Source organism: Penicillium roqueforti (genome assembly GCF_015533775.1).
Source record: "Penicillium roqueforti strain LCP96 04111 chromosome Unknown scaffold_17, whole genome shotgun sequence".
NCBI lineage: Eukaryota > Fungi > Ascomycota > Eurotiomycetes > Eurotiales > Aspergillaceae > Penicillium > Penicillium roqueforti.
The window spans coordinates 144,949-166,993 of record NW_024067581.1 but is presented as its reverse complement, the minus strand read 5'-3'; the positions used below and the strand labels follow the sequence as shown (position 1 = coordinate 166,993).

At 48.7% G+C, this 22,045-nt stretch overlaps 11 protein-coding genes across 11 annotated transcripts; 4 read left to right on the top strand and 7 right to left on the bottom strand.

The window, feature by feature from the left end:
- Positions 1-1,448: 1,448 nt before the first annotated feature.
- LCP9604111_6428 (uncharacterized protein) lies at positions 1,449-3,061 on the top strand (the record flags this gene model as incomplete). Its single annotated transcript, XM_039074348.1, has 5 exons — positions 1,449-1,693; positions 1,757-2,097; positions 2,161-2,519; positions 2,584-2,824; positions 2,880-3,061. The coding sequence occupies 5 exons, from the start codon at positions 1,449-1,451 to the stop codon at positions 3,059-3,061; spliced, it is 1,368 nt and encodes a 455-aa protein (XP_038927478.1).
- A 410-nt stretch (positions 3,062-3,471) lies between these two features.
- Positions 3,472-4,155, top strand: LCP9604111_6427 (uncharacterized protein; the record flags this gene model as incomplete). The annotated part of the gene is made up of 4 exons (XM_039074347.1): positions 3,472-3,480; positions 3,535-3,852; positions 3,914-4,039; positions 4,096-4,155. The coding sequence occupies 4 exons, from the start codon at positions 3,472-3,474 to the stop codon at positions 4,153-4,155; spliced, it is 513 nt and encodes a 170-aa protein (XP_038927477.1).
- A 219-nt stretch (positions 4,156-4,374) lies between these two features.
- Positions 4,375-5,738, bottom strand: LCP9604111_6426 (NAD(+) diphosphatase; the record flags this gene model as incomplete). Its single annotated transcript, XM_039074346.1, has 3 exons — positions 4,375-5,078; positions 5,139-5,585; positions 5,642-5,738. The coding sequence occupies 3 exons, from the start codon at positions 5,736-5,738 to the stop codon at positions 4,375-4,377; spliced, it is 1,248 nt and encodes a 415-aa protein (XP_038927476.1).
- Positions 5,739-6,110: 372 nt separating this feature from the next.
- LCP9604111_6425 (glutamine-dependent NAD(+) synthetase) lies at positions 6,111-8,880 on the top strand (the record flags this gene model as incomplete). The annotated part of the gene is made up of 12 exons (XM_039074345.1): positions 6,111-6,139; positions 6,198-6,467; positions 6,520-6,578; positions 6,639-6,828; positions 6,879-6,904; positions 6,952-7,043; positions 7,096-7,673; positions 7,746-8,080; positions 8,140-8,143; positions 8,199-8,241; positions 8,301-8,718; positions 8,771-8,880. The coding sequence occupies 12 exons, from the start codon at positions 6,111-6,113 to the stop codon at positions 8,878-8,880; spliced, it is 2,154 nt and encodes a 717-aa protein (XP_038927475.1).
- Positions 8,881-9,174: 294 nt separating this feature from the next.
- Positions 9,175-10,617, bottom strand: LCP9604111_6424 (uncharacterized protein; the record flags this gene model as incomplete). Its single annotated transcript, XM_039074344.1, has 1 exon — positions 9,175-10,617. The coding sequence occupies one exon, from the start codon at positions 10,615-10,617 to the stop codon at positions 9,175-9,177; it is 1,443 nt and encodes a 480-aa protein (XP_038927474.1).
- A 466-nt stretch (positions 10,618-11,083) lies between these two features.
- On the bottom strand, positions 11,084-12,655 carry LCP9604111_6423 (questin oxidase family protein; the record flags this gene model as incomplete). Its single annotated transcript, XM_039074343.1, has 5 exons — positions 11,084-11,178; positions 11,233-11,637; positions 11,718-12,077; positions 12,144-12,446; positions 12,502-12,655. The coding sequence occupies 5 exons, from the start codon at positions 12,653-12,655 to the stop codon at positions 11,084-11,086; spliced, it is 1,317 nt and encodes a 438-aa protein (XP_038927473.1).
- Positions 12,656-13,355: 700 nt separating this feature from the next.
- Positions 13,356-15,923, bottom strand: LCP9604111_6422 (TFIIH/NER complex ATPase/helicase subunit SSL2; the record flags this gene model as incomplete). Its single annotated transcript, XM_039074342.1, has 3 exons — positions 13,356-15,679; positions 15,739-15,846; positions 15,896-15,923. 3 exons carry the CDS (start codon positions 15,921-15,923, stop codon positions 13,356-13,358), a joined length of 2,460 nt encoding a protein of 819 aa, XP_038927472.1.
- A 459-nt stretch (positions 15,924-16,382) lies between these two features.
- Positions 16,383-17,001, top strand: LCP9604111_6421 (uncharacterized protein; the record flags this gene model as incomplete). Its single annotated transcript, XM_039074341.1, has 4 exons — positions 16,383-16,391; positions 16,444-16,457; positions 16,537-16,562; positions 16,646-17,001. The coding sequence occupies 4 exons, from the start codon at positions 16,383-16,385 to the stop codon at positions 16,999-17,001; spliced, it is 405 nt and encodes a 134-aa protein (XP_038927471.1).
- Positions 17,002-17,454: 453 nt separating this feature from the next.
- LCP9604111_6420 (uncharacterized protein) lies at positions 17,455-17,744 on the bottom strand (the record flags this gene model as incomplete). The annotated part of the gene is made up of 2 exons (XM_039074340.1): positions 17,455-17,485; positions 17,551-17,744. 2 exons carry the CDS (start codon positions 17,742-17,744, stop codon positions 17,455-17,457), a joined length of 225 nt encoding a protein of 74 aa, XP_038927470.1.
- A 662-nt stretch (positions 17,745-18,406) lies between these two features.
- Positions 18,407-20,054, bottom strand: LCP9604111_6419 (RNA polymerase II-binding domain-containing protein; the record flags this gene model as incomplete). The annotated part of the gene is made up of 2 exons (XM_039074338.1): positions 18,407-19,846; positions 19,905-20,054. 2 exons carry the CDS (start codon positions 20,052-20,054, stop codon positions 18,407-18,409), a joined length of 1,590 nt encoding a protein of 529 aa, XP_038927469.1.
- A 615-nt stretch (positions 20,055-20,669) lies between these two features.
- LCP9604111_6418 (uncharacterized protein) lies at positions 20,670-21,321 on the bottom strand (the record flags this gene model as incomplete). The annotated part of the gene is made up of 3 exons (XM_039074337.1): positions 20,670-20,786; positions 20,858-20,940; positions 21,015-21,321. 3 exons carry the CDS (start codon positions 21,319-21,321, stop codon positions 20,670-20,672), a joined length of 507 nt encoding a protein of 168 aa, XP_038927468.1.
- Between the last annotated feature and the right edge of the window lie 724 nt (positions 21,322-22,045).

The window sequence follows — 22,045 nt, the reverse complement described above, 5'->3', positions numbered from 1 at the left end:
AAGATGACGCCATATCCCGAATAGCCATTGACATTGCAGCAGCGACATTCTCGTTGTGATCGCGACTAGAAGCCCGCAAAAGACCATGGCTAGTACCTACTAGATAAAGGATAAACTTCTATATAGATGGTTTCCTTGTTATTTAGTTTGTTTTCTTGATCTGCTATGTCGGACACTACAGGTTCATTTGCTGGTACGGGATGAGGCTCAACTGGGAGGGCTGAAATGCGGCTGAACAGTGGGGCCTGCTTCAGACTTTGCAAGAATCAGCAGAGTCGGAACACCTACCCAGGTAGGCTCCTCGAAACCTTCAGGCAACTGTATGTGCTCTTGGAAGTTTGTTACACCACGTCGTCAAATGTATACGTCTCATACCACTACCAAAGCGGTATGAGAAGCGAAAGCGGTGGGTATATATTTCTCAAACTTCCTCTGCATTCTATTTCATTATATCCTCACTAGAAAAGCAGCGAAAATACGCAGATTACGATGTGCAAGAAGACGATACACCGGATACAAGGCTGTTAGCGATACAGAAATGGCGAGTCTGCACACTTTTCATATTCGATATATCCAACAATTATTATGATCCCACACTGGGCCATCTTGCCGAACAGAACAAACTGCCAGTCGTCGTGGCCATCTCAGCCGCAGGAAAGTTGCTTACAAACCTCATCCGGGAACACGCGAAAGGATCAATAAAGATGTGGCATTTTTTCATGATGCAACTGGCTTCGGGGGTACTCCGCCGTTTATTGAAGATCACACCTTGGAGAGCCCGCCTGTGTATTCAAATTCACGCAGTCTCGTAAACTCGGGCCCATGAAGCAAAATTACGGCAGTTTCTGCATACATGGAGTCGAGTAATCACAGCAGTGCAAGATGCATGATGCATGATCTTTAAGGACTCCTCCCCGCCAGACCAGTTCAGATGCCTAAACTTCAAAGAGACATACCTACTGTCTATGCTGTATGTAGTACAAATTAGGAATGTCCCACTGTTGACGGGGTAGTGGGATCAACGATTCACGTGCTCTCTTCCCAACGTTCCCTTGAATCTCTGCCCAACCCCGTGTCCTTCCTTTGATAACTAGGATCATCCCAAAAACTCCGAAAATCACAGTCGAGTAACAAGTTGCATGATTGGCTGGAGTAAATGGATTTGTAACTAAGAGACATATACTAGTTACTCCGTAGTTAAATATGATCATCCTCGGAGCGTACCTACTCCGTAGAGAATCCACAATATAGACATTTAGTGGAGCACACCTTAACTCTCTCAGAGTGGAACCTTCCAAGAAAATAACCTGATTAGTCATCACAACTTGCCAGCCACCAAGTTAACTAACTAGGCAGGTGCAGATATCCTTGGCCCATTATATATCAAGGTCCTATTCGCAGCACGTCTTGATGAGATGTGAACGTCTCTCAATTTATCTCTAGAAACAATGAATCAATTGGCGAAGCGCACAATCTTCTCCCTCGCGAGAAAGCCGATCTGGCATCTGCCTTCCAGGTCCGCACTCCCCATTCCACAGCATGAAGCTGTGGATGAGGAGATCTGTCCCGGATACAGCCCCAATCACTTTTACTCGGCAAACCCCGGGGACATTCTTGCTAGTCATTATCAATTACTGGTGAAGATTGGTTGGGGAACTCGATCAACAGTCTGGCTAGCTCGAGATATCACAAGGTACGCTAATCTATCTCTTGCCGTTCCACTTTTGCCCTCTTATCACATAACTAATTGATGAAGACTTCGATGGCAGTCAGAACGAACAGTCGCCCTAAAAATAATAAACTCCTGCCGTGATCGCGAGCCTTACCATGAAAGAGACATTGAGGAGCACATTACACGGCAGAATCCATCTCATCGCGGCCGCGCCATCGTGCGAACCTGTCTGGAGAGTTTCGAGGTGGCTAGTACAGAAGGAACCCACCTATGCTTAGCCTATAAACCAATGCGCGAGCCTCTCTGGATTCTACAACGACGTTTCGTTGATCGGAGACTCCCTCTACCGATCGTAAAAGCTTACATATTTTTCCTCCTGGTTGGCCTCGACTTTCTTCATTCTGATTGTGGAGTCGTTCATACTGGTGAGTACCATTTCCTTTCCATTTTTTATGATATAAAGAACTAATTTAATGAAATCATCTTAGATTTGAAACTAGATAATATTCTTATGAGTTTTGAAAATGAAAGTGTTCTTTCCGCATTTGTTAAACTACAGATCAACGAAGTACCTATGCAATACAAAGTCGACATAATGACCGGTCGTACCGTTTACCGCTGCCACAATGATTTTGGGGCTCTTGATTGGACAAACCTTAAGAATATGGTACCCAAAATAGCTGACTTTGGATTATCGACACGTCTAAGCTATGATTCTCCGAAAAAAGAGGCCGGAGGGGACCAAACTGGCATATATCCCATACAGCCTGACCACTACCGTGCACCGGAGGTAATTCTTGGCTGTGGTTGGGATTCTAAGGCAGATATTTGGAATTTTGGTGTCATGGTAACGTCTCCCCCGATTCTTTCTCTGTCTGAGTATCACGAACAAGGCTTATCCCTCAAATCAGATGTGGAATATTATTGAATGCACAGAGCTATTTCAGCAAGTCCATGATATGGATGGTCGATACGACTCCAAGTCACACCTAGCGGAAATGATCGCGCTTCTCGGTCCTCCTCCGGAGAAATTAATTGCGAAGGAAAATGCCATGGCACAGCACAATTGGCCTCATCCTATCAGTAATGAAGCCGGTATTTCCTGCAGCAATGCACGAGAATACTTTGATGGACCTTTCTTCAGTGACGAAGGTTTGTAGTTAATCATGCAAGTGAAATTTGTCTTCCTTTTCGCTAATATGCCTAGGGAAATTCCTCTACGATGACTTGATTCCCGCCCGAAGTCTAGAAGCTACACTCCCATCTCTAGAAGAGAATGAGCGAGATTCTTTTCTGTCTTTTGTCCGTGGAATGCTTACCTGGCTCCCAGAGGAGAGGAAAACCGCTCGTCAATTAATCGCGCATCCCTTCCTCAACATCAAGAAATGATCATATCATTTCCTCTGCGAATCGCTAGAGCGCCCATCCGAGAACCGTAAGAAGGTAGAATATACAATATACAATCTTTCCTAGAAGGAGTTTTTTGTTTCAGATAGGGTAAACATCAATCTGCAAGAGCTACAGCAAATCAAGTGAATAGTAGATATCTTTGATTTTGATACTTAGCAACCACTTGCCAGATGGAAAAGAGTGTGGAGTGATTGGTGCTTCTGAGTTAGCGCATCAAATGCTGGGGCGTGCATAATACTGGGGCCGAGTCACCTACAATTCCCTGTGATGCTCTCTGCAAACAACTCCAACTACCTTCAAAATAAAAACAGATTTCTACCTGAGACCATGCCGGAGCTTGATGATGTTCAGTCATATTTTTCGTTGAGATCCGGCAATAAACTTGCATCATGAAGGTGGTAAGTAGAGCAACAAGGTACTATGCATCTAGATATTCTTGCTAATATAAGTAGCACCATGGGAGGGGACCGCGGCGCTATTACGAACAGGAAGGTCGTGGATTGGATATTCACGTACTTGAAGCCACTACCTACACTCGGCTGAAAGAGCAAGGACTTTGTGATCGTGGAATTGTGCCAGACTTCCTAGGTTTTATGAGGAAGTTTGACCCTAGCCTATGCCAGCCTCACTTAAGGAAGTTTCTCGACGACGAATACCCGCCTAGCGCTATATTCCTCGAGTACATCACCAGTCTGGGGATGATCAACTTGCGAAATTACACGCCGCAACGGGTGAACAATCTCCTAAAGGGTATTCGCCAAATACATAAAGTACTAGTGAGACATCGAGATTCAAAACCACGGAACATGATGATCGTCAAGGATAGTTCAGACGCAGAGAGTCGTTTGGCTAGATTTTGATCGAGCGGAGACATACGATAAAGACCATATTACCGTGCGAGAAGATGACCTCATCAATGAGGAAGAAGCAATTGTCATGGAATTCAAAGATGCCATAGTAAGCCCGCTGACAGTCCACACATAGTGAACTGTTTTTCTAATGCTCATCAATAGGCTGTTGATATCGTCAAAGGGAAGTTTGATGAAACATATTTGTTTTCCTTCGGCTCATGATGGATGCATGAAGTCTTTTCCCAAATACAATATGATAGTAATTTCGAAAGCTTGGAAGGTGTGGAATCATCGAAGCAAATATTTACTTAGAATTAGAATATATTCCGTGTGAGCCTTTCAATTCAAAACAGGGCTTTTACATAGATACTACCGGTGTTCAGACATGGTCAAGGTCTAAATTCATCAATGTTATATATGGTGGTCATAAGAAGTATGAGTTTACATCTTAGACTGCTTATCTGCCGCAAAATACTCTGCGCTGACAGCAGCCTGAATCAACTGATTGGCAATAGCCGTAGGAGGGGGCAATCGCAAACCGCCCTTGTATTCTGGACCAGCCGGACCACTCAAGTCACTTGTACCAATGCGCAGCGCCTCTTGCACCTCCTCAATTTCAAACCACCGCGCATCCTCCAACTCAGGGTCATGCAGTAAAGAGATGGTCTCGTGAGCGGGGTCACTGACCTGGGCAATAGCACCAATCATCAAATTGGCCGGATACGGCCAAGGCTGCGAGGAGTGGATAACAACGCGGGACAAAGTGACGCCGGATTCTTCCCACACCTCTCTCCGCACGGCATCCTCGATTGACTCCGCTGGCTCGATGAATCCAGCCAAGGTGGAATACCACCCTGGCGGGAAGCGCTTGGAGCGCCCGAGGAGGACCCGCTTGCCATCAGCGGAGACCACCGCAACAATGATAGTCGGATCGGTACGGGGGAAGGAAAGGTTTGACAGCGTAGTGCGGGTATTGCACTCCGGCCGCTCTTCCAACTTGCCCTCAATTCCTAGTGCAACATCCGTCGGTGGACAGGCACGCTTGGTTCCTGCATTCACGGCCAAAGTACGGTGGCCGCATGTACCACAGAAGGTGTTGCGAGTGTTCCAGTCCATCAGCGCACGTGCTTGTGCATAGATAGCAGCTATCCCGAGTTGATTAGTTTCCTCTTATAGATGCAGACATTAAGATCGCATCTTCATACCTTCATCTGCGGAGAAGGACATGACAACTCGTGTTTGGAAGAATGACAGTCCCTTCGCCTCCATGGCAGCGATTATATCCTTCGCTGCAGTCTGCTGCTCTTCAGGTCCCTTGGGGGTCACGTCGACTGCAAAATACGGCGTGCCAGAGTAGATCTTGTACGTCAGACCCCCTTCCTTGTGACTCTCGTCCAGTCCGAGGAATATAAGGGTCGGGTGTGTCTTGCGCGAGTCATAGTTCTTGATCATGTCTTCCTCGGATTTATCGAAGATATCCTGGGGAACAAGCTTGCGTACATCGTCATACTTGGCATAGTATAGCTGCGACGGTGACGGAGTCAAGGGCGCTAGGTTGTTCAACAGTACAAATCGGGTCGAAGGGTGCTTTAGAGCACTGGACAGGAACGGGTGGTCGGAGCGCAAGAAAGATAGACGATTGATTGGAGAACCTAGAGATACTTTAGCCCTACTGTGCCTCATATACAAGAGTCCAAGACATCCTTACTGGAGAAGTAATTAACCGTCTCTTTGCCAAAGTGTCGGGACAACATTGAATCCGCGAGCGTATGAGCCGGGGCGGGGATCAGGGCAGTCGTGCTCATTCTGTAAGAGCCAAATCGCCAGCAAGGAATGTCTAAAATGGTAAGTATATGAACAAGAAGAAAATTCTCACTCAATAACGAGTCTATATCTAAAATATCAAAACGTGGAATCCAGCACAGACAGGCGGAGAAATCGCATTAATCAGCAGCCGACCTCGGGATGCTTACAAACTGATTACATGTTTTTTTGGTCGGAGTTAAGCCGACAGTGCTGAGAGAAGAATAGATTACAGTAATGTACAGTCATGTAATTACCACAGAAGCGGGGGAATCTGAGCTCCCCACACACGTGACCTCATTCTTTCGGCTCTTATCGCCGGTGAGCCTCTGTGCAAAGCACAAGACACAGACGTCTCAGTCATATTAGGAATCATGGGGCACCTAGTCACTCTAGCAACATGGTAAGGCTGACACATTCACTATTTTGATACTAGGAAGTCCCGCGCTAACCCGTTCTAGCTCTCTTAACCAGTGGGCTCTCGACTTCGAGGGCAACGCGGAGCGTATCATTGAGAGCATCAGGCAAGCCAAGGCTGCCGGTGCTACCTTGCGTGTTGGACCGGAGCTCGAGATTACCGGATATGGAGTTCTGGACGGTTTCCTTGAGGGCGACACCTTCATGCACGCATGGGAAATGTTCGCCCGCATCATCGACCATCCCGATTGCCAGGATATTGTGGTTGATGTGGGATTGCCGGTTCGCCATCGCAATGTGCGCTACAACTGTCGGTAAGTATTCCCGATATTACTGATATAGCATTAGTTGATATATTTTCTCAAGTGTCATTTTCCACAACCGGAAGATTATCCTGATTAGGCCGAAGATGTGGCTTGCGAACGGTTCGTTCAATTGCTCTTTATACTTCGGAGAATAGTTTCTAATATCAATCCCTAATCTAGATGGCAACTATCGCGAGCACCGCCACTTTACGCCATGGCAACGTCCACAGGAGGTGGATGACTACTATTTGGAATCAATAGTTGGAGATATCACAGGCCAGTACAAGGTTCCATTTGGTGATGCTGTTATCAGCACAAGAGATACGTGTCTGGGTCTTGAGACGTGTGAGGAGCTGTTTACCCCTAATGGGTAGGTGTTGAACTCTCTAAGTGGATGTGGATGCTAACAATCGATTTTAGCCCTCACATCCCGTATGGCCTAGCTGGTAAGTATCAATATCCATGGCCGCGCTCATTGTCTAATTCAAAATAGGTGTTGAGATCATCTCGAATTCTTCGGGCAGCCACCACGAACTGAAGAAGCTTAACACTCGGGTCAATCTGATCACCCAGGCTACCAAACTGGTGAGTGAAAAACAACGCTCCAATAGCATAGCACTTTTCTTACAGCTCACAGAGTGGTGGAATCTATCTTTACGCCAATCAACAAGGCTGCGATGGCGATCGTCTGTACTATGACGGATGTGCTATGATTGTCGTCAACGGTGACATCGTGGCCCAAGGTTCACAGTTCTCTCTGAACGATGTGGAAGTTGTCACTGCAACGGTCGACATCGAAGAAGTCCGCACCTACCGGTGCAGCGCAAGCCGTGGAATGCAAGCCAGCAAGCAATCGCCCTTTGTCCGCCTTGATCTTGATATCAGGCTGTCTCACCGGGATGAAGATGCTGAACCTAACCTCGCGCCTGCTCTGCCTATCCATCCGCGGTACCATCCTGCCGAGGAGGAGATTGCTCTGGGGCCTGCCTGCTGGCTATGGGATTACCTTCGGAGATCTGGAGCCGCCGGTTTCTTCCTCCCTCTGAGCGGTGGTATTGACAGCTGTGCCACGGCAATCATTGTGCACTCCATGACTCGCGAAGTGCTCAAAGCAGTGCGCCAAGGGAACCAGCAGGTCATCAAAGATGTCCGCCGGTTGTGTGCGAAGCCAGAAGACTCAGATTGGCTTCCTACCACCAGCCAAGAAATTTGCAAGTAAGTTTTCCAAGTGATCATTCTTTAGGCCAAAATTATCTAGTCTGGGGCAACATTAACCAATTTCTCTAGGTCTATCTTCCATACCAGCTACATGGGCACCCAAAACTCAGGCAAGGAGACACGAGACAGAGCGTCTCGGCTGGCCTCCGATATTGGGTCTTACCACATTGACTTCAATTTCGATACTGTGGTCACTTCTATCATGAATCTCTTTACTGTTATCACTAACTTCCAGCCTCGTTTCAAAATGCACGGTGGATCTTTCGCAGAGAATGCCGCGCTTCAGAATGTGCAGGCTCGGATGAGAATGGTTCTCTCATATCTGTTTGCCTCTTTATTGCCGACTGTGCGTCAACGCCCTGGAGGTGGTGGCTTGCTCGTTCTTGCATCCTCTAACGTTGATGGTAAGTCTCTCACCCGAATATTGCACCTTGTTGAGCATCTTCACTAACTGCTATTACAGAATGGTACGCCACATAAATACACTAATTTCCTTTCTGGTGACTGACTAAACCCATATAGTTTGCGAGGCTATCTCACCAAGTACGATGCCAGCTCCGCCGACGTAAGCATCAATTCCCGCAAGTTCAACCCCACTTTATACCAGACTAACCAAAACAACAGCTCAATCCCATCGGCTCCATAAGCAAAGTCGACCTTAAGAAATTCATCGCCTGGTCCGGTCAAAGCTTCGACCTCCCGATCCTCGAAGAATTCATCCACGCAACACCCACAGCCGAGCTGGAACCCATCTCGCACGACTACGTGCAATCCGACGAAGCCGACATGGGCGTTACGTACGTGCAGCTGGGCGTTTTCGGGTACTTGAGGAAGGTCTCCAAGCTAGGCCCGTACTCTATGTACGAAAAGCTGCTTCGCATGTGGGGCAACGAGTACAGCCCGCGCGAGATCTACGAGAAGACCCGCCACTTCTTCTACTACTACTCCATCAACAGACATAAGATGACTGTTCTCACGCCTAGCTACCACGCTGAGCAGTACTCCCCCGAGGATAATCGTCATGATTTGAGACAGTTCCTTTGTATGTTTTCTCATTATTGGCTTTGTGGCAGGTGCTAACTTTGGTTGTGTAGACCCGCCGTTTACTTGGGCTTACAAGAAGATGGAAGATAACGTCAAACTCTGGGAATCTAGGGGGTGGACTACTGGCAAGGGAGGGAAGAAGAGTGTCAAGGCTGATTAGACGTAGATCGAGTGGGTTTTAAAATTCTGAAGATGCTTAGTGTACTTGGCTTAGATTTGCTTGATATTAGTCTCATAGAGAAATTGAATTATGACCGACGGTAGCCGCCATGCTTGCATTATTTCCTAAGAGATATCAAACTAGATGGGATTGACTTTTCCATGCATAGCCGAGAAGCAGGTTGGGAAGCAAATTGAAAGAGATAAAAAAGAATAGATTGAGAGAACGAACGCTGAAGAGTTAAGACATGAGAGAAGGTCATTTTAAAATCGTAGATATTGTCCAAACAGAGTCCTAGTCTTTCCAGAACCAACCGTTCTTCGGTGTGTCAGAGTCAGACTTGGAACCTTTCTGGGGATGAGACACCTCAACAGACTCGTCACTTTCCTCTCGGCCATCTGCAAAACGCCTGGTATTAACGATCTTGCTCTGAACCGAGCCATCAGCAAGCTGTACACGTTCCGTTCGAGTTATAGTAGAGATGATACGAGGCTGCGCTGGTTCCGAGACAGCTTCGGTTGGTGTTGGCTTGGTCTGGATCTCGGTCGGCAAATCCTCGGGTGTTTCAGGAACTGATTTCTTGTTTCCGCCAGACACAAGATCGATCCAATTCTCATTATCGTCACTGCTGTGCTCATCTTCGACCTTTGGAGCGCTGCGTCTGTATTTCTCAAGTTCCTCCTGTTGTCGCCGTCGGTCCTCGAGTAGGAGACGCAGAAGAGGGCTTTCGGAAACCCCGCGGAAGAACTCGCGTTCGCGATTTTCAATATCGTGCAAGAAGCGCTCATACAGCTCCAGCTCGCTGTCAGCCTCCTTCGTATCGACGGCTTCTTTCTCTTTCTCCGGTAGAGACCGAGACCGAGACTGGTCCTGTTCTGGGCCTGCACGGCTAGAGAACGTAATGCCCGACCAAGGCTGGCCATCTCTGCCAGGAACATACTTCCACTTATCTCCCAAGCTGCCTCGTTTAATAAGCCCTTGTAGCCAATCCTTTCCAGACTCTGGTGCGGTGACGGCATTACGATCGAGCATCGATTTGTCGTTCTCGAGTCGGATTAAATCCTCGAAGGCTTCTCGCCACTGTGGTTCGGAGGGGTCACGGTCGGAGTTGAGATGCAAAGACGACATGATAGAAGAGAAAACGCCCTTCTCACGGTTTGCTTGGTACTGTGCTTGACGTTCTAGATGGAGAGGCGAGTATGGGCTGAACAGGATATACCCAATCGGCCAGGTTGGAGATTCGGTGTCCTCAAACATATCCCGGAGGAGAAGGCTCTGGCCGGAGTGTAGGAGTTGCGATGCGAAAGGGAAGAAGCGGTCCTCGAAGAACCGGTCGAAGAAAGAATCGAGGCCAAACAGCTCGGATGGTCCATTAGACCATTTCTTCCACAGATCATCGTTCTCTGGTTGGCGTGGTCGTGCATTCTTTCCATAGTTGCGTAGATCATCTCCATCCGGATAACCACTTCCGCTGTCTCGTTCTGTTGGATAATTGTTGCTGCCCGTATTATCACTGTTTCGTTGACGAGCCATCCGACTCTTATAGTCGTGATTATCCTCAAATATATCCCAGTGGCCGTGGTGAGGCTGTGTCACCATCGAAGGGAGGCCCGTGATAGATTGCAGCATGGTGGAGACCTGCTCATCAGCGTAGCGCCGGAAGGCAACGAACGGGTTGGTCTCATCATCAGTCCAGTTCTTCTGGGTTGATGCGTCCTTGCTGTCTTCGTTGCCCATTATTATGTTAAGATCGGAGAATAACAATAGATTCTACCTCGGTAGACTGATGGGGGGGAAAGAGAGGAGATGCAGAATCGAATACATGTTGGGGAGCCCCACTTGACACCACGTGATCCCCAATGTTTTTGCCTTCGTTCTTTCGTTTTCTACACACGATTCTCCCTATTCCTGTGTCTGGCCTTTGCAAGAAATGATACTCTCCGTTCTTCTCCCATTCCGGTTCAATTCAGCTTGAAAACCGTTCGAACATACTACAAATGCACCCTATACAAGCACAATCACGTTGAGCCGCTGGCGTCATTCCAAGGTTAGAGCCCCACTGCAGCTAGAGCCGGGAACCATAGTTCAACCTCTAAAGTATGGGGAAGTTTTATATCAATTTAGCGTTAAATGGTAACATTCTGGGGGATAGTGGAAAGTACAATGAAATAAATATCCTCATGAAGAAGACGTGTTGCCCGTCTCAGATATGCGCCCGTTGAGACTCCCATGCTTCATCGAATCCAGTAGAACGGACCCACATTGGTCTACCTCCCTCCTCGACAGTAGAGTCAACGGCTGTCGAGCAGTTAGGTAAGGTGACAGATATGTCATGGAGATTTTGATACTCACCTATATTCCCAACGCTAAGCCACATATTTCCCTTGATCCGCATCTCGGGATGTGTTCTCTCATATACCTGGCAGACTTTCTGGCCGTGCGCCAAAGCCCGCACCAGCTTGGCTAGATGTCCATCGTCATCGGGATGGGCGATGCTACGCGCGAATAGCTGTGACCAGTTGTCCTTCGGGGGATAATTGGCCACTTCATCCAGGAGGAGATCCGGCGTTCCACGCGAAGTATACATCAGCAGCTCGATTCGTCCCTTCCATTCCAGCATGCGCAGTTTGGATCGCTGAGTCATGAAAGGGAGTTCGATAATCTTAGAAAAGAAGATAGAGGAATTGACACAATGGATCAAGAAGAAATCAAGCCACATTTCTTTGGTCGGACGCTGGGCGGCACTGGTATAGTAGACTGACGAGATGAATTCAGCAATAGCTTCTCGCTCGCATCATTCAAATAACACAAGCAAGCGCTTCCAAGACTAGACTTACCGACTGTATTGGTCATATCCGCTAACCGCCCATGCACCTGATCCTTGGATACAGTAAATTGAGAAGCATACTTCAACATCTGCTCAGGCGCTCTGTGGAGCACTCCATCTTTGATCTTATTACTGTCAGACCACTGAACACTCTCAACAAGGGTCTTGTCTGCCCGAATCTCATTTATGAGCTGGAACAGCGACTTCTGTCCCGGCTTTCCGATGCCGCCAGCCATCTTCTCCGCGGGTAGGAAATAGGCACGACCCAGCCAGTCATCGTGCACTGCTATCTGAGCAAGACCTTGGGCTACAATAGCAGGTTGGTTGAATTCAATCCCGAAACCGAGTTGGATGAACGGGTGAATGAGGCCTGAATGAATTAGCCCGAGGAACATACAATATAATATAGCGCAGTACAACTGTAAGATATACTTACCGGCAAACACACGACACATCATACTCTCCGCTCGCTCATCTTCAGCGAATAAATACTCATTCAGAACATCTGGGACGCCTTTTGCGTCAATCTCCTGCTGGAAGAAAGCTAGGTAATGAGGGTAATTTTCTTCCTTCCCAGAGCACTCCTTGAATTTAGCGACATCATGCATAGACTGGACAATATCTTGGTTTGCCGGAAGGGCGGGTCTCTGATAACGCTTATTCCGGTCATAGCAAGTCTTGACCTCCTCCGGTGATGCACCAAGAGCATAGATAGTAAGGAGCTCGTGGGGTATGTGATCTGTCTTTGCATTAGATAGGATTCTTGGTGAGGGCTTCGCCTGGAAAGTACATACTATGGAACCGTTCGTTATTAAAGAAGACATGGTGGATTTCCAGGTCTTCCTGCAAGAGCTCGCTCACTGTCCGCGCGGTATCTTCCCTCACATTGAAGCTGTAGATTCCGGAGTCTGTCGCCGGCGACAGATGTATCTTAGTAGCAGTGGCCATTCTGGATGGAGTAACGCGGGGAAAGTTCCCGGTGTTGGGACTATACGAGCTGTACTGCGCGCCGAGTCGCGGAAGGGGTAGAGTAGGTGAAGACGTCGAAGTCGAGCAGGCTGTTTGAAATGGTAGACGCAAACTGGAATAGCAGCGAATACTATTCCGCAAGAGAAGCCAAGACTTGTTTGTAGTTATAAGTCTTGATTTGGAGAAATGACGTCTGTGACACTGAAGAACGCGGGGAAGCATGTCATTTATATAGCTCAAACCATCCGGTCCGTGTATACTAGTGATGATTGGAGCTGTCCAACTGTCAGGGTGATCTAGACAGTGCCATAAGAAATCCAAGTCACCAATGGAGCCTATCAGGGTCGTACAATTATTAACTCCAAACACAAAAATCGGAGAAATTGCCCGATTTCGGGTTTTCCGTTGCGACGACCAACGTCATGGGAAACGGTCAGCAGCCCTAGGCCTGGCGGTGATTTCTAGACCGGTCGTGCTGACATATTTATTTCAGGATTACAAGAGTTTCTGGACGAGGGTGTTCTACGACACAAATGATCTTTTTAACTTGCCGTTCATTTTTTACCATATACTGATGGTGATTATTTGGGGTATCTGTCATTCTGGGTGCATACAAGAAGAAAGGTCAAAGACTACGCGCCCGAAAAAGGAAAGCAAAAACAGCAGCGCATTTCAGCTTTTATTCTTCGTTCTCCCTCTCCTTCTTGCGGCGTTGTCGGTCTCGTTCCATCTTCTTGAACAGCGGGTGATGTCCCTTATCCTTGAGCTGCTTGTTCCTGCTCTTGTTATACTCGATATAGGCCATATCATCACCACCAGCCAGACCACTAAGAGTGGCAGCGCTGCGTTTAGCACCGCCTTTCTTAGATGTCACTCGCTTGCCGGAGCGCATCGAGAACAGATCATCATTGACCTGTTCGACGTCGGCGGATGACTCGTTCTGCAGCATGACTTCTTGCAGGAGCTCGCGGCGTTCCGCTGGCGTCGAGTACGAGAGTCCTTCATAGCTGTCTATGCCTTGGAGATGGGTGATGACCTTGAAAGCATAACCCTGATCGATTAGGAATGCCTGGCGTTTGGCCGAATAGACCATCTCATTAGTGTCCTTGGACACGAGCGAGTAGAAGAACGCATTGAAGCCCTCGTCGTTTCGGCGCTTGGCTCGCAGAATTCGTCCCAGGCGCTGTGCCTCCTGACGACGCGAACCGTAATGAGACGAAATTTGGATCAGACAAGTGGCCTCGGGTAGATCGAGGGAGGTATCACCAATCTTCGACAAGAAGATGGTGTTGACCTGCTCATTGTGTTGGAAGTTCTCTAGAATACGCATGCGCTCATTTTGAGGAGTTCCGCCATAGATATAAGCCTTGTTCAGCTTGAGTGCATATCGCTCGAGAGCGTAGACATTGTCAGAGAATACGATGATCTTATCGCCGCGCTTCTCGTGGAAATCGATCAGGAACTGACACGCTTGGAACTTGCGAGGGTTCATGATGTATAGTAGAGCCTGTTTCCTTGAGCTTTCCCGCAGATACTCAGAATAGAACTCAGTTGTCATCGGGCACCACACCTCGGCACATTGGACCTTGGCGATGTGGCCCTGTGCAGCCAGTTCCATCCAGTTTGCTTCGTAGAGCTTCGGTCCGATCAAGAAATTCAAATCCTTGATCTTGTCATCCTCACGTAGTAGTGTTGCAGTGAGACCAAGCTTACTCTGTGCGGCAATTGCAGATGTGACCTTTCGGAACATCGATGCCGGCACGACGTGCACCTCATCAAGAATCATCATACCCCATTCTCTCGATTGAAGCCAGTCCATCATCTTCTGGGCATCATAGGACCGGGCACGAGTCTGTGACACCATTGAGTATGTGGACACAATAATACCAGTTGATCGCTTGAATTTTTCTTTATGGTCCGACGTGAAAATGGCAATATCACCAGGGTCGATGGTTGTCCACCGCAAGAACTCGTTTCGCCACTGAACCACAGACATGGAACTAGTGCAGAGGACGATAGTGCCTTTCTTGATGGTCGCCGCCGCAGTGATACCCACAAGGGTTTTACCGGCACCACAAGGAAGCACAATGATACCACTCTTGGCTCGTCCGTTACCGAACATTTTACTTAAACTCTTCTCCTGGTAAGACCGAATCCGCGCCGCGGGTTTCAAATCCATATCCAGATTAGGGTTGACTGTGTCTCCTTGGAAATCGTACTCTTCCAGGGCAGGACATCCGATCGATTGGCAGCGGGCCTTGACCACTTCGACACCAGCAGCGGGGATTTCGAAACTGTATGTGGTTGCTTCTTCTGTATCATCTTCACCAATGTCGTCAATGCCATAGTTCACGGCCCCTCCTTCTTCTGTCCCATCTCTAGCTACGGCAGCGGCAGCCTCCTGTTGAGTGGTCTCTCGTACACCAGCTGCATCTTTCGTTCCAGGAATGACAAGACCACCCATTTTCGGAGCAGCCCGTTCGATAATTCCTTCGGTATTATCCATTCTCTGGGGACCGATCACTTCATCTTTCAGCAACCGCTGAAGCATTTCAGGATCTGTCGTTTCCACATAGTATCGATTATGCCTCAACACCATCTTGATCTTTCCGTAGGACTTTGTGAACTCGATGATGAACGTCCGAATGCTTTCGGGCAGCGGTGTTTTCGACAGGCGGTCCAAGAACTCAACAATATCCTGCGGTTTGAGACCGACCGAGACCGCGGCATACAAACTGTGTCCGGTCAACCGATATTCGTGGAGATGGGTCGGACGGGAAAGCGGTTCCGCAATGGTGGTCAGGAAATCTTGCGCCTGGGGTGCCAGCGGGGAGAAACTCTCGAGTGTGATTGTGCCTTTCAAAGGCTCGATCCATAACGGCCGGTTGTAGTGGTCGCGCTTCAGCGGGAGCGAAGAAAGATCCTTGTATCCAAATCGGGGGTCCGTCTTCTCCGCATGATTCTTCTTGCTGAACGCCTCGAGAGAGAACTTGTTGACGACCGCTTTATGGTCAAATTTTAGTCTCTGGTTCACTTCAGGTGAGCAGACTGCCACACTGTACCTTTCAAGTTGGTTTCATCTGGCAACTCTTCCTGGTCCGAGTAGTCATCGTCGCTGGAAATATCGGGGACCGGCGTAGCCCGCTTTGAAGCACCGCTAGACCGACCAGCTGGATATAATCAGCCATCAATACTTCGGAAATGTGTACCAGGACTTACTGTCGGCTGCTTTGCGTTTGGGAGGCATGTTTGGACTTTGTTCAGGAAACAAACAGCGTGAGAATTCTGATCAATAGTAGCTCAGGGAGTGAGTCACCAGTGAGGCGGAGCGACGCCCCAGTTAAAAGGTATTTCACGCCAGCATGGAACGATACTGCGCCGGATGAACAGGCGGCGAAGTGAGGTTCTCCGGTTTATTGTAAAATAACAGGATAGGGTTGGTGAAAGGAGTGGGTGAAAGACAGTGGGATATCAACTAGAGTGACAGTATATATACGATGGAGAAGAAGATCAAGACAAAGGTCGTCTTTAATCGCGTTCTCCAAAGACGATGCGATGGTTGATAACCCTTGGCCTGAGGCACCGATTACAGTCATCAGGCCGGGCGGTGAGCTCGTCCGGGCGTCCACGGGTAGCCGCCCGACCTCGGGCCTGACGTAGAGATCCTTTTTCTGCTGCTTCACATATCACCACCAAAGCATTCACCATGAATACGGTGAGTACCTCTACCCAATGCCTCTTTACCCTTACTAATATGTCATCTCTAGGTTCGATCTACCTGGTGAGCGAAGATTTCACTATCTGAAAGAAGAAAATCCAAACAAACCGGAACGTAATTACTGATGATCTCACCTAAACAGGATGGGCTGGGGCACCCTTTGCCTTGGTATGTGATATCGATCCATCTCTGGCCAAGGACCAGTGACAATCCCAGAGATTCCCATGTAAAAAACTAACCATCCCCCGTAGCCGGCGGCGGAGCCTACTATTTCGCCAAGCAATCGATCAACGCCGACCGACAATCCCGATTTGAAGCCGAAATCAAGCGCAAGGCCCAAATGAAGCAAATGGAGAACGAGCATAAGCGCAAAGCACAAGCGTCGACACCTCCCCCGGCCAACGACACTAGCTCGAAGCGAGCGAGTAAGGGACGATTCAAGAACTCCGATGATGCCGACGATGCCGCCTCTCCAAGTACTGAAGCTTCTCACGATCCAGCGCCTACCCGGCATGAACCCATGACGGCGATCGACCGCGTCATGGAGAAGGGGAAATACGAAACGGAACAGCCGTATCGGCCTCCGAGTGGGAACCGGTTTAGCTGATCGGCTGGCCGCCTTGTATACTATTTTGACACGGATCACTCCGTCGCCAACTGAAAATAGAGGAGTGTGGAACAAAGTGGATAGATAATAAGGAGGTGAGGGGGTTCCTCGGACTCGATCTACTTTGGGCTACATTTGGTTCGTTTTCTCGTACTACGTACTCGAGCTCGAGTCAATTCAGTAATGGATCCATTCGCGCAAAGTTAGCTATGCAATGATCCTTGCGAGTCGCAGCGATAGAGAGAAATCAAGCCATCTCCACTCCCTCTCTCTTCAATAGTAATAATGTATAATAATAGCACCATCCCTTGTGCTAGTCAAAAAGCAAATTCAAAACGCCAATTCCAAACTCCTGGGGCATAATGCATCACATTCGCAATCTCGGAGGCAGTGTCCTGTATCAGCGCCTGCACCGACAGTCCTTGTCAAAGTTGCGAGTCAGGAGTGCGGCGACTAGCGCGCGTGGAAGCAAAGTGGGGGGTTCCTGGATGTCAGGTTAGTTTCTCCACACCAACTCGCAAAAGTACGTGGCAGAAATTCAAGACTTACTTGGCGCTCGTAGACATGCCCAAGCTCCGTTGACGTGAACTTTCCAAAGCAGGGGGGACAAATGGAAGTACCACGCCGGAGATAATGCAACCCATGGCGACAGCGCGGGCAGCGCGCGAATCGGGACGAGGGCGGTGGGCTGAGAAGTGGCGGATGGAGGGGCGGACAATTTGGGCGGCGAGTATGGAAGACATGGTGGTTGGTTTAGTTTGGTTTGATTTGGTTTGGTTTGAGAGTAGACAGGGTGTAGACAGGATATGAAGAAAAGAAAATAGGGTTAAAGATAGAAGAGACTTTATATAACTAAAGTAACGCTGAAGATTAGCATAGCAGTCAGGCCATACAACCGCGCAAATGATCCGGACACTGCGGGGCAGGACTATGGCCTGATCCTCGATGGGATTCCTCATCCGTGATCAGATGCTTTAGGCAACGGCTGATCGGCACCTCCGAATAGAATGGCCATCTCATATCGGATTGCCATACGCCATCGCGGGGTTTCAAGTCGCAAAATGTGTGGGGAATCTTTTTTAGTGTGGCATGCAGGTCGCCGTAATAGACTTCACGCGTTAACTGCGGGAAAATGGCTATAGACGGGAATTCACTTCCGAGACTCTACTCTGAAGATCGGAAATCTGGTAAACTGATAGACAACTGTTAAGCCTAGCTAATATTCAACAGTAAAATATGGTCTTATATACTCGAAATGCAGCAACAATTATCTAGTTTATAATAAGTACACCCACTGCGGTGTGGCCGTAATTGTGACAACCACAGCATGGAAGGCTGTCGCCTTTCCACCGACTCAGTTCATTGGAATCGATTGCATTTCGAGCATGTTCAGGGGTGCACATGTTTATTGCCAGCCACGGCCGCCCTGGGGAGGAGCTCCTCCCCAGGGTCCACCCTGCTGACCCCCAGAATAAGGAGGAGGGAAGTGATACTGACCCGGAGATATCCCGTACCCCTGCTGCTGTCCCTGGTTCTGTCCTTGGTTCTGTCCCTGCGGCATAGAAGGTGGAGGATAGTACGGAGGAGGGAAGGCTGACGAAGAGGGCCCGGGTCCAGGTGGGGGGAAGGGCATGGTCGGCATATGCGGAGGAGGCGGAGGCCAAGAACCGTAGTTGGGTGCAGGTACTTGGGGATAACCGGTGTTGGGACCCATGGGATGGGCATACTGTCCAGGGATATGGGTAGGGGGAAAGGAGTTGGTGGGTGGGGGATGTTGAGGATGGTGAGGTGGCGGGAAGTGTGAAGTGGACGGCTCCCGAGGTGTGTATGAGCTTTCGCGGCTTCGTGAGCGCTGTGGAGAACGGCTTCTTGATCGTGCCTCGTGGCGACGGAAACCATGTTTGTATGGTCGTGATCCACTCGGAGATTGTGACTCGGACTGGCTGATAGAGCTGTCGCTGTAGCGCCGGCGCTTGTTATTAGTTCGTGATCCACTATGGCTGCGACTCCGGCCGCGCGAGTGCTCGGTGTCTGTATCTGCGGGTTGACAGAATTCCAGGGACCATCCGTGGTAGTGTTCGCCGTCGAGAATGTCGCCTGTGTTCTCACCCCGGATCACTGTCTGGCCCAGCTGGTCGATGTCTGCATGTCTATCATCCCCAGAGGTTTCCGGATCGAAGAGCTGGTTCACATCACCGAGAAAGGCTTTGAGGGCTCCCACCGAATTTGCATCGGCAGGACCTGCTAGTAACTGTATCGGTTTCGTGTCATCAGGTCGAATAGGTATAGTCGAGTCGGGAATAATGTGGGCATAAATGTTGCCTGCACGAACTTCGTGCCAGCGCGTCGATGGATCTCCGTGTGTAGATGGCATGACAAAGGGCACATTCTTGCCAGGCTTCTTGGCTGGGTTTAGTTCGTTGGCCGCATCGTTGGAACTTATCGGCAACCCCATAACCACAACTTCCCGAAGCTTGTCGACTAACTCGGCATGAAAATATTCCTGCTCAGACCAGATATCTAGCAGCTCATCTAGCCGTCGATGGTGCCGTGGGTTCTTTTGGCGATCACAGCTCGCTGCGTAGCCGACCAATTTCACGAGATGTAGCTGCAGGGACCCGCTCACTGTGGAGAAGGTTGAAGGGCTGTCCAGGTGGAACTTGCAATGATGTAACAGATCATTGATCAAATACAGTAGGTGGAGGCGTTGGCGCTTGGGTGAAAGTTTGGATCCAGTGGGCTGGGATGGTGAGAAAGACGCAGCAAGAGCTTCCAGGTAATTGACTAGACCCCCGACCCTATTAGATGAAAATGCGACAAATCGAAGCAACCAGGCTTTACAGGTCTGTAGGTATTTAGTAAGCTGGGACTTGGCAGTTAACAACGGTGACAACGGCTCAGACCTGAATATTGGCTGGGGAGCAATGCGACAACGCGCGCTCAAGGGAGATGTGGAACGCGGTTATCTCATCTCGAGGAACCGAAGTAGGATCCGGGCGTAAGAGACAAGCTGCAAATGCAGCCTTGAGGATAACAGCACCATGAGTCGCCATCGTGGTCAGCGATCTCACGATAGATCTGTTGAGAGAACCAGGTGGGCAGATCTCCAATTTCATGTTAGGAGCTTATCGAAGCTTTATCGCACGTGACCTTTACTATTCCTCCAGGTACCAAGCAGAGTAGCTACCACAGAGTACCACAGAGTACATGTATACATATTTTAATTGACACAACTACATATCAGGACGATATACCATGGCAATGAGAACCGACCATATATGTCAGATGTGTCAGACGAAGAAACCTCCAGGAGAAAACTTGATATCTCGGCTATGTCTGATTTTGCGTAGAGATAGGATAATATATATAAACAGCTATGGAATCCAATCTGGTGAGATTCGGGCTCTTATTAGATGAAGCAATCTAAAGTTATGTATACAGAGCCTGCGGGGATGAATAGAACGTAGAAAATAACAGCGTACAGTACACACTGTAATCTCCATGAACCAAACTATCAAAAGGAAAGTGACCATATAATATCGAGTAGAAGTAAAAAGAAACAAACAGACACAATTTTTCTCTCTCCTCGATTAGCAGTATGCAATCCCTAGAGTTTATCCGGCGCTCAGTCCATGCCACAGAGTTCCGGGCTAGCCAGATGGTTGACATTAAGTGAGAATGTCCATGATCATATCAGCCTGTGACTCTGGAACATCCTTCATCTGGTTCGAATAATAAGCCCTCTTCACATCCTCGAAAGGCTTGCAGGTGTTGAAGGAGGTACCCTAAAAGAAAAGGATAGTCAGATAAATTCTCTTATAGAACAAGAAAATTAAACGGAGGATGAGATACATACATCATTCTGGGTATTGCAGCACATGGGGTTATAACCTTTCCCGGTGCAGGTATCAGGAGCCTCTATTTCAGTCATGTTCTTGCCTGCGAAGGCACATTGGATTAGTATAAATTGATCAAGCTTTCGGGGCTATTTAAAGAGACAGAGGGGAACATACACTGGAAAGCTATAGCCGAGCTAACTTGCACCCCACCGAGAACTGGCACTAACTCGCCAAGCGACTTGACAATGTCCTTGCCCGTCTGCTGCACAGACATGCAGCAAGACTTGAACTTACCCGGAGGACATGTGTAAGCCTCGTAAGGGTTGGGCGAGGGGGTGGGTGAAGCCGAGGCAGAGCTCGAGGGCGAGATGAGGGACTTTCCCACGGAGGTTGTAGAAGTTGGTGTCTCGCTTGCCATTGGGATGGCAGTGGCGATGGACAGAAGGGATACAAGGCCCGTGAGGAGAGTTGTGAGGTGCATTGTTGCTGATTTTTTGCTCTTCGTATATGTTGTGTCGCGATGGTATGAAAAATATAGAGTAGATGAATAGTATTGTAGAACGACTGGCCACGTCGCGTAGGGTTATGAGACTTGAATATCCGAAATGAAAGTCGATTTTAGAGACAGTGGATTAAAGGAGTGTGTGCAGGTCTCCAAAATTAAGACCAAAATGAATGGCTGGAGCTGGAGCTGGACCGGTTGGTTGTCGCAGATGTTGGCGGATGGGCGTGTCGGAGGGGAATAAACAGGAACACGATGTTGAACTTCAGTGTATGCAATTCTCGCTTTTCTGCTCAACAGGATCATTGCAGTTTCTTCTGCCTTCCTCCCTTGGGCGGTTTTGGTTGGCTCACAATCTATCCGAGATTCTAGGGGTTTCATCCCTCTGTTCAGAAAGGCACGGTATGGCCTTGATTCGCTGCCGAGCTGAACCATGTGGAATGTGAACGCTCGGCAATTCCTCCTATTGGTCTTTCTGAGAGTTCGTGCTGTGGTATGTGGGCTTGGGTCCTGGTACTCTGTTGATTATGGGAAATATATCTATTTTGGCTGCGATATCACAGAGTCAATTGGAACATACAACAACATAGTCATGGCAATGATTGATAGCATCTTTAACTAACCCATTCTACATTCAATGGCACAGCTCGTTGGGAGGACAGCTTCTTGTGAGTGTATCAGATTCTCCTTCGGAGGTATGCAA